General features: G+C 54.4%; 1 protein-coding gene across 1 annotated transcript; it reads right to left on the bottom strand.

The window, feature by feature from the left end:
- Window positions 1-320: 320 nt before the first annotated feature.
- Window positions 321-12,613, bottom strand: MRM1 (mitochondrial rRNA methyltransferase 1). Its single transcript, XM_086475120.1, has 9 exons — window positions 12,487-12,613; window positions 12,069-12,246; window positions 11,282-11,438; window positions 8,781-8,972; window positions 7,095-8,311; window positions 6,549-6,642; window positions 4,571-4,691; window positions 526-645; window positions 321-370 (listed from the first exon to the last, which is right to left on the bottom strand). The coding sequence occupies exons 1-9, from the start codon at window positions 12,611-12,613 to the stop codon at window positions 321-323; spliced, it is 2,256 nt and encodes a 751-aa protein (XP_086331246.1).
- Window positions 12,614-13,041: the final 428 nt, after the last annotated feature.

Here is a 13,041-nt window from a genome sequence, read left to right as displayed (position 1 = left end):
TACAAAGTCCCCCGTGCAACAGGCAGAAAGCTCGAGGCCGTCACCGGGTGTTTTACGGCAAGACCTGAAGGATTTGGGTGTCTGCTTTTAAAACCTACTTTTGTCTCCCTTACAGCTGCTCCTCCGAGGTGTTACCTGGCACACGAGGAGCCCGACGGCAGCGTTAAGCCAGGGTGCCGGCGGTGTCGTGCAGCACAGGTCAGCGGGGCTCTCCCTCTAACTCGCAGCGATGATGATGACGGCGGAAGAAGCACTCCCATACCCTCCCCGACAGCGCGGCCACGGGACGCCGAGCAGCTTCCCCGCCCAACGAGCAGCGCTCAGTCAGCGCGCCTCAGCTTCTGGCTGCAGACGGAGTGCAGGAGAATACCTGTAGGGAGGTAAAAATAAATAAAGGTCTTTTTTTTTTTGTTGGTTGGGTTTTTTTTTTTAAAACCACAAGGAAACGGTTCTGCAGGCCTGGATGTTCGTTTGGCTTTTCAGAAATCTGGACCGGGGTGCCTTCATGCTCAGAACTGCTTTTACCAGTAGCAACGGAGACGTTCAGCGACTCGATCCCAGGGTGAAGCGCTCTGCCAGGGGGTATGGCCAGCATCCGATGGCACAAGAGCTGCGTCTCTAGGGAGAGCCCGTCACCTTCGCTCCCTGCAGAGGACAGACACTGCTCAGGTCAGCTCGCAGCCGCCGCCACGGCCGTTTTGCCCCCTCCCCAGTACAGTTCTGGCTAACGCTCTGCCACGACTACACCCTTGCCCCTAAGCTCACCCGCAGCCTCGCCGGCTCCCAACAGCCGAGGACCACCAGAGGCGAGACGGGCACTTTACCTGCCTCCCCTTCCCAGCCCTCTCCAGCCTCCCCAGATCCGCTCTCCAGTATCTGAAGCGGTTTTTTGAGGAAGACCCACCCAGCACAAGGCACAGAGCCTCGTAGCCCGAGGGCGAAGACCCCGTGCGCCAGCAGCCCCCGCGCCAGCAGCCGCCTGCCCACGTACAGGGGCCGCTGCCAGAGGGCCAAGGCAGACGAGAGGCCACAGGCCTGATCTGGTCCAGCAAACCCCACACCCCTATTGCGAGTGACGGGTTCAGCCTTTTCAGCACACAGTACCACCAGCTGGGTGCAACTTGTGAATGCAGACAGTTTAACCAGAGGCTTCAATTGATTAGTTGTTAAACCATCCAACAGCCCTGATATGTTTGGGCTGATACACTGGTGAAACGGAGTTGAAATCTATCCCAGGTCATTAGTAGTTGTTTGACTCACACTGTCACAAAGGGAAATGGAAAGGGAGAGGCTTTAAACAATCCTGCACGCAGACAAGCGAAAACGCGGAAGACCACAGACCTCCCAGCCCGCTCGGCTCCCCAAAGAATTCTTCCACATTCATTATGGAGAGCTGCCCGGCAGCTACACGGCTGCCAGAACAGCCAGCTCCTTTCACCGGCGCGCTCGCCCTCCAACGCTGGAAGCCAAGCCCCAGGCTCGCCCTGGGACGGCACTGCCGGGGCACACGCTGCCTACCAGGGGCTTCTGCGCCTCTGCCTGAGTCACCAGGGCTGTCACCGAGGCCTCCTTCAGCTCACCTAAACGTAGGCGCTCACCTGAAGTTTTAACAGGGCGCATGGGTGGTTTAGGCTTTCTGTGCCGCCAGAGACTCGCTCCTCCGTGAGGCAAAATTGGCTCCTTGCTTGGCTGAGTTGCCACAAAATTCTTCCCCCGTTGCCTACTTCCAGCACCTCCCGGCAGGGCCCTACGTACCCATCGGCGCGACACCCCTCCGATCCCACAGGGTAGGGAAGGGCTGTTATTCCCAGTTCACAGACTGGAAGCTGAGGCCCAGTCTCATGTTTTGCTGGTCTGATCTAACTGGCAAGATGCATCCTGTGCAAGCAGAAGAATGCCCTGGGTAACGCATCTTGCATCGCTTTCCCACAGGACATAAGCCACGCTGGCAAAAGCATCCTTTGGCTGGGGTGAGCAAACCTTCAGAAAACCAAAACCACGTAATTTTCTTTCCTCCTCCTTTAAGCCAGCAGTGCTGACAAGAGCTGGGTGAGTTATCCAAGGTCGCACGGGAAGCCTGGGTGACAAAGCCAGGCCTCCCACGGCCCAGCCTGCCTCTTCATCGCTAGGCTGTGGCTCTCTAGGGATCCTCCAAAATAAAACAAAAAAATTATCCTACTTTTTACTGGTTCAACACAGAAAAGTTTTACCACTTCCAGTCATATTCGTCTCCTGAGCCTCTCAAACCACACTCTTGTGGGACTCTCCAACTGGGACAGCAGCTCTTGCCAGAGGTGCGACAGGGCCTGGAGCAATCCTCTCTGATAAGGGTCTTACGATCCCTAATAAAGGCAGCAATTTTGCTTCCAGCTTTTACAAAGCTTTTTATGGCTCTGGCTGCTTAAAATAATTAGGAACCATAAATTCAGGGCAAAAAGACTCGCGCAGAGTGTGACACCAGGGAGGGAGTATTGACTGAACCCGATTAAATCCTAGTTTATACTGGTGAACAAAACACTTCCCACTTCACAGCTTTGATTTCCACCTCTTCGCTTTGGCCCTCACTGACAGGCCCCAAAGACCAGAGCTAGAGCTTGGCTGAAACGATAAAACAGGTTTCCTGCCCCGTTTACAACTAACACCGCTCTAAGAACTGCAGCTCCCAGCGCAGGAAGGTCAAATCCAGGCGTAAGCAGCCGCGCTGGCAGTTCAGAGAAAGGCGCAAAACGAGCATCTCGGTAAAACCGGCGATTCCGTGAACAGCCTGAAACCCCAAACCAAAGCCTGAGTGGGGGAGAAGAACAAATTGCCCAGGAACTCTTCTTGCTCAGACATCTAACCGCTTCCCAAGCTGCTCCCGTTGGCGCAAGGCTCCCAGTCTTCAGGGCAGCCAGCCTGCCTGTCACCTTCGGCAGCGACTCCGGCGCAGACAACATTAAGCTGGGCTGTCCAAATCACTCTCTGCCAAGCCAGCGAGGATGCCAGGAGGGTGAATTCAAGTCTGCAAATGTTTAACTTACAAGACAATCTGTGCAATGCTAGGAAGCTCCCTACCATGCTAAATTATCTCTGCTGCTCTCTGCAGCTGCAGGTACGCTACATATTCAGATCTAGGATGTTTCTTCAAACAACCTCAGCAGCAGACGACGGTAATGTTCAATTTTCTTTCCAGCGAAGAGTTAGTGCTCAGCAGAGAGTTGAAATCATTACTGCTGCAAGGTCCGGGAGCTCTCCTCATGCATCTACCAATCAGCCTCCAATCTCCCTTGACAAAAGGATATTTGGACTTTTTCCTGGAGAAATCTCTCATAATTCAAGGTAACGACACCACTGCCACTTTCACCCCCTTCCTTTCTCCTGGTGGTGTCGTCGTTTCTGGGATGCATTTCTTTGTGGTCCATCAGCCGCGCTGCCAGCCTCCCTGCTCCCTTCATAATATAGCTCCACACATCTTGCAGAGATGCCAGATTTGCGGCGTTGTCTTGTCAGTATTTCTAGGAGTTCAATAAACATTTTAATTAAAGGGACGGCTTCTGAGCCAAGAAAACCGCAGCGCGGGGCAGGATTACAGCCCCTTGGCGGCTCATCGCCAGCTCGACACTACTTCCAAGGGTAAAAGCTCAAACCAGCTCTTGGGCCAGGGGACACAAAGAGGGGGGCTGCAGCACAGCCACACAAGGGTGCCTAGAGCAGCACTCCTGAGAGAATTTCTCCCTCCAGCTGCCACAAGGCTGTTATTCCGCTTCTCTTCACCTTCTGGGAGGCTGCACAACCCCCAACTCTGCCTACAGAAGACGGCACCCTTTGCAAGTGCGCTCTGCACAAGGAGGGGGCAGAAGCAATCGCCCAGTTTGGGTGCTCAGGAAAGCGGCCCCCACTGCTCAAACAGCGCACAGGCCTGGCAGGAGGTTACACCTTCTCCTCCCGCTGGTACCGCAGCAGCCAACAGCTCCTGCCTGCTCCTGGGCGTACAAAAGCAGCCACTGACTGGACTCCCTGGTGGTCTCCGTGCCACAAAGCTTGACTTTTGTGGTCAGGCCAGCCCCAGCAACATCTCCTCGTGCTTCCTTCCAGACCTGGGCAGGGAGATATTCCTGGTTTTTGAAGAGGAAACAGGACAGAGCAAAGACGTGGCACGGCTCACCCTCTACAGCCTCAGCGCAGCAAGAGCGAACACGAACCTCCTGCGTCTCCCACCAACACAGAAAATCCCGGTTCGGGGCTCTAGGACAGGATCAAAAGCACCACAAAACAACTCGCTGTGGCTACACTGACCCAGACCTCTCCTGCCACCGAAACCTGCCATCTAGACCCTCTGCAGCTACTAAACTCCCTGCTCATCCACACGAACCGGTTTGTTCTCGCAGTTCCTACTGGGAAGCTTCTCGGCTCCCCATCTTCTTCTGGGTGTCAATGTCACTTGCAGCCAGATCACCCGAGTACTTCTTGCTCAGCTTTTCTTGTCCAGACCAAAAGGTGACGTAACATAACACATCTGCAAGTAGCTTTGGAGGGAAACATCACCCCGATCCTTACCCCACCGAGCCCAACGCTCCGTAAACTGACATACCTATTACTATAATAACGGGTTTATTCCACCGAAATTCCAAGCAGCTGACGACAGGAACGTTTTCCACATCCTCAGGCTTGCTGACCGTTCCCACGACTTCCCAGCCTTCTGCAGTTTTAGCCTAGACAGGGAAAGGAAACAAACGTTAAAAAAAATCGCCTACTTTTCAAGCGTTAAAAGCAAGTCAGTCACGTAGGCAAACACACTTCCTTCTTTTTACATTTTCAGTACAGCTGACTGGCTTTTGTAGAATTTTGCATCCCTTGAACTTTTACCACCAAAGCCCTCCCAGCACCAGCACACAAACCTCGATTCAAGAGAAGAAAAAAAATAAAAAAAGATGATAAAAAAAAAGTAATTTTCCTTCTGGTGTTTATTCCATTTCAGCAAGCAAACAAACACCAACTGAAAAGCTTTTTTTTTTTTTTTTCTTTGCCCATACAACAGTTCTAGGAAGGTTTTTGCCAGAAAAGCATACAAAAAGACTAGTGTTAAACAAATTAGCATAAGGCTAATCCACAGAGCAACGCAGTGGAAGTTCTCAAGTGCAGGCTCAGCCATCAGAAGCCCACAGCAACGTTTTCAAACACAAGTGCCCATTTTCAAACTCAGCCGCCAAAATTCAGCTCGTACAAAAGGCAGGGCACTCAACACTCGGTGCCTCGCAGAACCAAAGAACCAGCCTTCCTTCCCGCGCCCTAGTAGAAAGAGCCTGAATTTTTTTGCCTTGGAAACCCATTTTAAGAATAAAAGAGCTGCTGCTTCTTGCCAGCTTCATTTCCTGTGAAATTGGCACTTTCAACTTTACACCGGCCAGGCAACGCCAAGGGTTAGGCCAGCGACGCTGGGTCCAATTAAACCAACTGCTGCAGTGGCTGAAAACGTTAATAATTCAAGCTTTACGGTGACAAACTGCTTCTTCCAGCTTTCAATTAAACATCAATGTATTTTATGTATTTTATCTTTCATTTCACCATCATCCAGAGCTCCAGCTGTCACAGACCTACTGTACAGCTGGAGAAGGGTTTTCTAGCACCAAGGAGGAAGAGCCCAGGCCTCCTCACGGTCACACCGGACTGTAAGAGCTCCTCCTCAACGGGACACAGACACACCGCGACCCCGGGGAGCACAGACCAGGTGCCTCCGTTCCCCTGAGGGTCTGCAGCCCCTGCCCTCCCACCCCACTGCTCCCCCAGGGCAGGGGGATCCCACAGGAACAGGGGGGCTATTTCCCAGGGCAGATGAGAGCCGGCAGCTCCCTGCTCCGCGTGCACACAATGTTCAGGGGGTCCCCAGCCAGGGCACAGGGGACCTCCACGAGGAGTCCCACGGTGCCATCACAGGGGATGGACCAATTCAAAGCAACAACCCTGGGTTTGTTTCCATTTAAATCACGTTTTTTTCCACGTGTGTTCCCTCTCCTTTTGCAAGCACGTTCTGCCCAGGGCCCTACCTCACCTCACCGCTTAGGTGCAGCATAAAAAAGGACTCCCAGCAGCTCACAGCCTTGGTTTCTCCTCTCTCTCCTGCTCCAAAGGCTGCCCAATGCTGCCACCATGTGCCTGGGCCCCAGGATGCTGCCTCCACCGCACGCTGGGCAAGCCCTGCTGCAGGCAGCAGCGCTCTCTCCCGTCCCCCCCGGACAGAAAAGGAGGCAGGGCCCGCCTTACCGAGCTCGCAGGCTGAGGACGGGAGACAGACACGGCGTTATCCTGCTACCGCCACCTTCCAGAAACAGCCCCACGGCTCAGACCCGCTACCCCGCCCGATGGAAGGGGACTGGGGGGGGGGGCGCACGCCTGCCAGAGGTGGTCCGACAGCACAGACCACCGGCAGCAAACAGGAATGCAGAGCAGGAGCACAGGACGCTGCAAATAACTGAGCGAGTCCTTTCCCTGCACCTCCTCTCTGTTCAACAAAGGCAATATTTGAGGTTTCTTGAAAGGAAAGGGAAGAAAAAAAATGTGGCTCATTCTACCTTCAAAAAGCTCCGGAGATCATCTGTGCCGTACACATCGAAGACTTCCACAGCTCCAGAGCTAGCTTTGCTCACTGTTGGAGTCAAGGGGCAGCTGCAAGGGAAAAAGAAAGGGAAAGTGTCATAGGAGAGAGAAAAAAAAGGAAAACGAGGAGGATTTTTGTTTCTGTGTTTCCTTCTCTTGCCTCTGCAACCCAATTCCAACTAGTCCACTAAAGGTCTCGCTCACTACACAGACATACTTTCCTATGGAGAACAGGGAAGCTCAGAAACTAACCCAGGAAAGAGGTTACGGCAGTTTTGCGCACAGATGGACAACTGAAACACAAAAGGGATGAAAACAAGAAGCACCCAAGATGCTTCCTTACCAGCCTGGAATCCCATGTCCCTGCCGCCTCCCACAAAGCAGCAGCTACCCAAATTCAGCTCTCAAGCTCGGTCCTAGAAAGCCCTTTAAAGAAGCTGTTGAGCTACGCAGGCTAGAAACCTCTTTGGGAGCCAGGAGGAAAAAAGAAAAGCTGAAGGAGCAGATAACCAAGCCCATACCTGTTGCTCTGGCTTGTCACCACTCTGTCCACCCCCAAGAAGTACGCAGAGCGCAGCACTGCCCCCAGGTTCATGGGATCCTGGATATGCTCCAACGCCAGCCAAATCAGCTGTCGGTTCGGACTCTCTTCATCCCCCAAGTCGGGCTTTTCCGCTTCCTCCAAACTCTTGAAACGGAGAGGGGTGGCCTCCAAACAAACTCCCTGGTGGACCCGACCTCTGCAAAGAGCATCCAGCTCTTTCTTTTTGACGTGGTGCACGGGGACTCCCCGGGCCGTGGCCTGAAGGACAAACTCATTCATAACGAGCCGCTGAGAGCCGCTGCTCTGCTTGAGGAACAACCTGAACAGGTCCCTTCTGGACTGGGAGAGGGCCAGAGCACACGGTGCGATCCCAAATAAGATCTCTGAGCCCTTAGTCCTCTCGATGGGCAGAGGCTCTTGTTCCAGCCTCTTCCTCGCCTTTGAGGAGTCACCCTCCCACGGGCTCAAGTCCCTGTTGGCCGGCACAGCCCGCCTGGCCCCTCTCTCATACGACTTGTGCTGTCTCTGCGGGGCCAGGCCCTCACGGGAGGGACGGGAGTCAGCCACCGCTCGGGAAACCTCCGGGAGGGCCTCTCGGGGGAGCTGACCACCGCCATCCCTACCTCGGCGTGGCCCTTCCTCATCCCCTCCTGCGGCTAGCGGCGCGAAGGGCCGGGGCCGGTGCTCCCGAGCGGCGCGGTACCTCACCCCCCACCACCACCGGCCGCAGGGACCGGCTATCAGTCCCGCGGCCCGCCACACGCGGGCCCTCAGCGCTTGCTCCATTAGGGCCCCAAAGGCCTTTCCAGGCGGGAGAGGCCGGGGGGGGGGGGGGGGGGGGGGGGGGGCGCTCCGGGCGGCCTGCCCACGGGAGGCGGCCCCGCACCACGGCGGGGGAGACGGACACGACACCGAGCTCAGCGCCAGACACAGCCCCCGGCCGCAAAACCGGGAAGGCGGCAGGGGCACGGATACGCCCCCCGGTGGGTGGGCTGGAGGGGGGGGGGGGGTTGGGAAGCGCTCCCCGGCGCAGCAGGAGGGGCGGCCGGTGGCACCGGGCGCCGCGGACACGCCTGGGCCCCGCCGCCGCCCCGCTCCTACCGTCCGCGTGCGCCGCGCCGCTTCCGGGCGCGCGGGGGGGACGCACCAGCGAGTAGGCGGCGGGGATGCCCCGCCCCCCCGCGTCAGCGCCCCCTTGCGGTGGGCGGGGGCGCAGCCCTGTCGGGCCTGGCTGCGCGCGCGCGCGCGCGGCTGAGGGGAGCGCGCGGCCGAGGGGAGCGCGCGGCCGAGGGGAGCGCGCGGCCGAGGGGAGCGCGCGGCCGAGGGGAGCGCGCGGCCGAGGGGAGCGCGCGGCCGAGGGGAGCGCGCGGCCGTCACCGCCCCTGAGGGGAGCGGGCGGCCGTCACCGCCCCTGAGGGGAGCGGGCGGCCGTCACCGCCCCTGAGGGGAGCGGGCGGCCGTCACCGCCCCTGAGGGGAGCGGGCGGCCGTCACCGCCCCTGAGGGGAGCGCGCCCCTGAGGGGAGCGCGCCGCCATCACCGCCCCTGAGGGGAGCGCGCCGCCGTCACCGCCCCTGAGGGGAGCGCGCCCCTGAGGGGAGCGCGCAGCCATCACCGCCCCTGAGGGGAGCGCGCGGCCATCACCGCTCCTCACCTCCCCTCACCGGCACCGCTGCCAGCCAGGGCCTGCCAGGGGCCCCGGCAGCCGTGAGGGAGGAGGGCAGCTTCGTCCCCCTAGGCCGAGCCGGGTCACCCCGCTGGTGAGGGCTGCGAAGGGCAGGGCTGGGGCTGCCCTGAGTCAGAACGGAGCCGACCCGCCACCACCGTCCCCCTCCCTCGGCTTCCACTGGCAGGGCCTTAATTAACCAGAAAACAGCTTTTAACCGCTGCATTAGGGCATCTCACAAAGACTGGGGCCAGGGGCTGCATCCACAACCAGCACCGCTCAGGTCCCCCAACAAAAGCCCTGGCCTAGCCCAGATATTTTTAATATATAAACTGCAGTTGAACTGCAGTTAGGCCAGGGAGCGGGGATTTCTCTCTGACCCCGTTCCCAAAGGCCGCGTATGCTCAGGCAAGGCTGTAAAACCTCACGGACAATGGAAACGGTTCCAACAGCATCTAATGGGCTGGAAACGCACGTTCCGAGGGCGACGTCCTGGCCTATTTACCGCCCAGGCAGGGTCATTGCAACGTGCTCCTCTAAACACGGGCAGAAAGGGCTCCGAGAGCATCGGGCAAGGCCCAGGAGCTGCCACGGGGCCAAACTTGTAACTTTACACCGAAACGCTGCTCTTCTAATTACGTGGTATTTTATATCCACCTTTTAATTTCATAAATGGGTACACAAAGGGTGTGTAAGCAAGGAACCAGGTCACTCGCAGCAATAGGTTTAGAGCTCGCAGGGGTTTATCCCTCAGGCAAGCACGCCTGCATGTGCCATGGGGGACAAACCACAGCAATATTATTTCTAAAGGATTTTGCAGAGAGAACCAAAAGCGTTTCAACTCCTTTTCTAGACTGTTAGTCTGAAGCACTGACAAGCTACATCAGGCCTCAAAAATATAGTGAAATTGGTTTTGCAGGTTCGGAGATCTCAAGTAAAATCGTGGTTTTCCTACTGCTTGCCAGAGCCAGCTGTGCTCATGGCTCCTCCCCGCCAAAAAATGAGAGCTGAGACTAGCGTCCCGAGATCACATCATCTGCCAGGTAAAACTGCTGTACCTCCACCAAACATGTTAACTGATGATATATATACTATATACAACAACAACAAAGCACAAGAATAGGAAAAACCCACGGTTTTAATTCTACAAATGCTCTCTACCTTTACAAGGTATCCAAAGTATCTGCCTCAAATCCGGCAAGGGCAGCCAATTCAGCCATTCATTACTTATTTGCAAAAACCTTGTATTTCAACGACAGCAAACCTGAGCTCAGGAGCGTGCCTCTGTGCTGGGACAAGCTGAAAGGGGACTGGGGAGCAAAAACGCCTTCAGTTCACAACCACGATCGTCTGTCTTGCTTAGAGGCAAGCACGAGAGACTGAGAGTTCAATATCCAAGTCCGAGGAGCAAGAGCAGCTCATCCCTTGAATACTTTAGTCAAACCCAGCCGTGCCCAGCAGCCTACCTGGGGATTTACAGCGAACCCCTGTGGAGCGTGGCTTCATTTGAACAAGGACAGGCGAGTCCAACCTCCACAGGTTATCCGTGAGACAACTGGATGCTATTCTGCTCTGGAAAGCAATCACGTTTTTTTCCTCACGAAGAACCGAAACCACACGTTTCTGTTTGAACGCTTCACAAAAGAAAGGTTTAGCTGTGAACAGTAAAAAGGATGTTGTAGCACAAAACCTACAATATATACAACAAAAGAACCACAGTGTGCCTCTCTTTTTACTCTTTATTTTACAGTTCACTATTAGAAACCTACTGATAAACCACAAAGTTCACCCTCCTGTTTGGGGTTTTTAGATGCCTCAGAGTCGTGCTGCCAATCCCATCTCATCCCAAGAAGGTGCCCCAAGGTGCCACCAGATGACACGAGGCAGAGCGGCCAAACAACCCACAACAAACCCCTCCGTGGGCCGCGCTTCACATGGGAAGTTAACGGGCAGCAGGAATTATCCCCTTAAAACACATTTGAAATGGAAAAATATACTGGATATCATTTCAAGGTTATTTTATAGACTTGGGAATGTTACAAATGTTCTTGGGGAAAAACAAAACAAAACAAAACAAAACAACGAAACCCAAACTTCCAGGGCTGCAGGTCAGCCAGGTTGTCTTTGCAGGGAGCAACTGCCCAGACTGGCCCTTTTCCAAAGCAATTCTCTCCGAAGCCTGCTTTTACAGAGAAGTTAGGTCCTTTCCCAGCCATGCATTTCAACATCTGCTTAACTCTGCACACAGCTGTGGCCACCAATTCAGATGTTTCACCAGTGCTACCTACACCCCTACTTTCTTTTTTTTTTCCTGCTCAGAAGATCCTCATTTCTCAAGTGTTTTTGTGTTTTTTTTTTTTTTCTTTTTTGGCCTCCAACTCCTAGTTCAACTCAACCATCTTCTCTGAAAAAGATGGCACACGCTGCACAGTGCAGCTGCAAAATTTCAACCTGCTCCTGCAAAAGAAACGCTACAGAAACCACCAGGAGTTTTCATACCAAGTCTAGCTGAACGTCACAGGGGCATTCTAAAAAAAGCACGGTAGTGCTTGAATCTTCCTTGGCCAAGTGCCTCCGAACTGAGGATCGCGGTGGCGTGGAGACTGAAGAGCTCTTCCAGCCGGCGCAGGCGCTCTGCTGCGGTGAGGATCGCCGGCTGCGTGCAGACGTGGACCGGCCGCTCCTTGCGGGACACGCTCTAACCCAGCGCCGTGGGTGACACGCAGCTCTGTGCAAAGAGCCCACGCGAAGCCCCCGCCTCGGCGAGGTGGAGGAGCGCGGCGCGTTACAGTCGTGCGAGACTTCGCCACGGGGCGTGAATTTCACTCACGGTAAATTAAAAGGCCAAATCTGGAGACGAGGCTACGCGCACCTGCCAGTAGAAACTGGTGACAGAATGGACAGAACACACCACGAGCATGGACTTATAAAGAGGAAAAAAAGGGGCAAATTGCCTTTGTTTTGCCATTACGAAGGAACATTTTGCCAGTTTTCTCCTTGTATCCTTCTACAGTTGCTCACCTTTGGCACAAGGAATTCTACGTATCACAAGATTTAATTAATAATAATACTTCATATCAACACTCAGCACTTACATAGCGCTTCTCGTATTCAAAGTGCTTAACAAAAGTCTGTGAGTCCTCACAACACCCCTGTGAGGTAGGTAAGTATTATTATCCCCATTTTACAGATGGGGAAACTGAGGCAGAGAGGTAAAGTGACTTGCCCAAGGCTCTAAAGGGAGTTGAAACTCATGACGTAGCGGCCCAGCTCTGCTCTCCCTTACGGTGGTGTACCACACATGAACTCCCACAGAGCTATACTGGTGTAAGCAAAACAATCCAACCCAAGTTTCTCTGGCTCCCAATCCTCTGCTCCAATCAACTGACCGTAGCTGTTCCACCCAAACCAACGGTTCACCTTCCGAAACACTACAGACAGTCCAGAGCGCAGCAGGAGCTGGCCTGCAATCTTAAGGCAACGTGTACGCTAACAGCTCCACAGCTCTGCAGCAGCTGGGCTACACACACGGACGTGTTTCTGCCACGCTGCAGGAGCCTTAAGACAACTCAAGTGGTCTCCAGCTCTGCACGTGTCAGCTCTGAGGCTGATTCTCTTCTCCCCCAAGTTAGAACAAATCCAGAGCAAAACAACGGGGCTGCACCAGCGCAGAACTAGTACAAGATCTGAACCAGACCTTTTACCTGCTGCTTCGTAGGCAAACGCCCCATCTGGTATCTTTTCATTTTGGACAGCTTCGGCATGGTTCATTTCACTCTCTCTCTCTCTCTCTTCAAGTTTGTATTTCTGCATATAACAAACTTCCGACATTTCCAACTCATCAGCACCAGCATTTAAACAGCACCATACATCTTTCTAAGACCGACCAATATTTCCAGAAAAGTGTCAATGCATGCAAATATCACATACAAAAACATCAAGAGTGCTGGGAGATGATACCAAGGATAGAGGTGATCACAAGACAGCACACATTTAGTTTTTATTAAAAATACCAAACAACTCACTCTTACTGTAACTATGCCACTTAGATGATCATTCTAACCCGCAGAAGTGCAGGTACTTTTCCTCCAACTATTTACCTACCTACCTAGAAAGAAAGAGAAATAGCAAGCACACACATTTATACTTCTTCCAACTTGGCAGGCATGATTCATGTGAATGGGAAAGGAGGGTTTGGGGAGGTGGGTGAGATTGTACACCGGGTTTAGGGCAGCGGAGTATAAAAGAAGCGGAAAACA

The sequence above is a fragment of the Leptosomus discolor genome, chromosome 18 (assembly GCF_034619465.1).
Source record: "Leptosomus discolor isolate bLepDis1 chromosome 18, bLepDis1.hap2, whole genome shotgun sequence".
NCBI classification, from domain to species: Eukaryota; Metazoa; Chordata; class Aves; order Leptosomiformes; family Leptosomidae; genus Leptosomus; species Leptosomus discolor.
Note: the sequence above shows the minus strand (reverse complement) of the source record. Positions and strands in the feature narration are given on the sequence as shown.

Bases quoted from the DNA above. Each gene is read 5' to 3' on its own strand.
- MRM1 (XM_086475120.1), bottom strand. From the start codon at position 12,613: ATGTCGGAAGTTTGTTATATGCAGAAATACAAACTTGAAGAGAGAGAG. The intron at 12,247-12,486 runs GTAAAAGGTCTG...TTAAGATTGCAG, and splicing joins GTTTGCCTACGAAGCAGCAG to GCCAGCTCCTGCTGCGCTCT. The intron at 8,973-11,281 runs GTATGAAAACTC...TGGTTAATTAAG, and splicing joins GTGACGTTCAGCTAGACTTG to GCCCTGCCAGTGGAAGCCGA.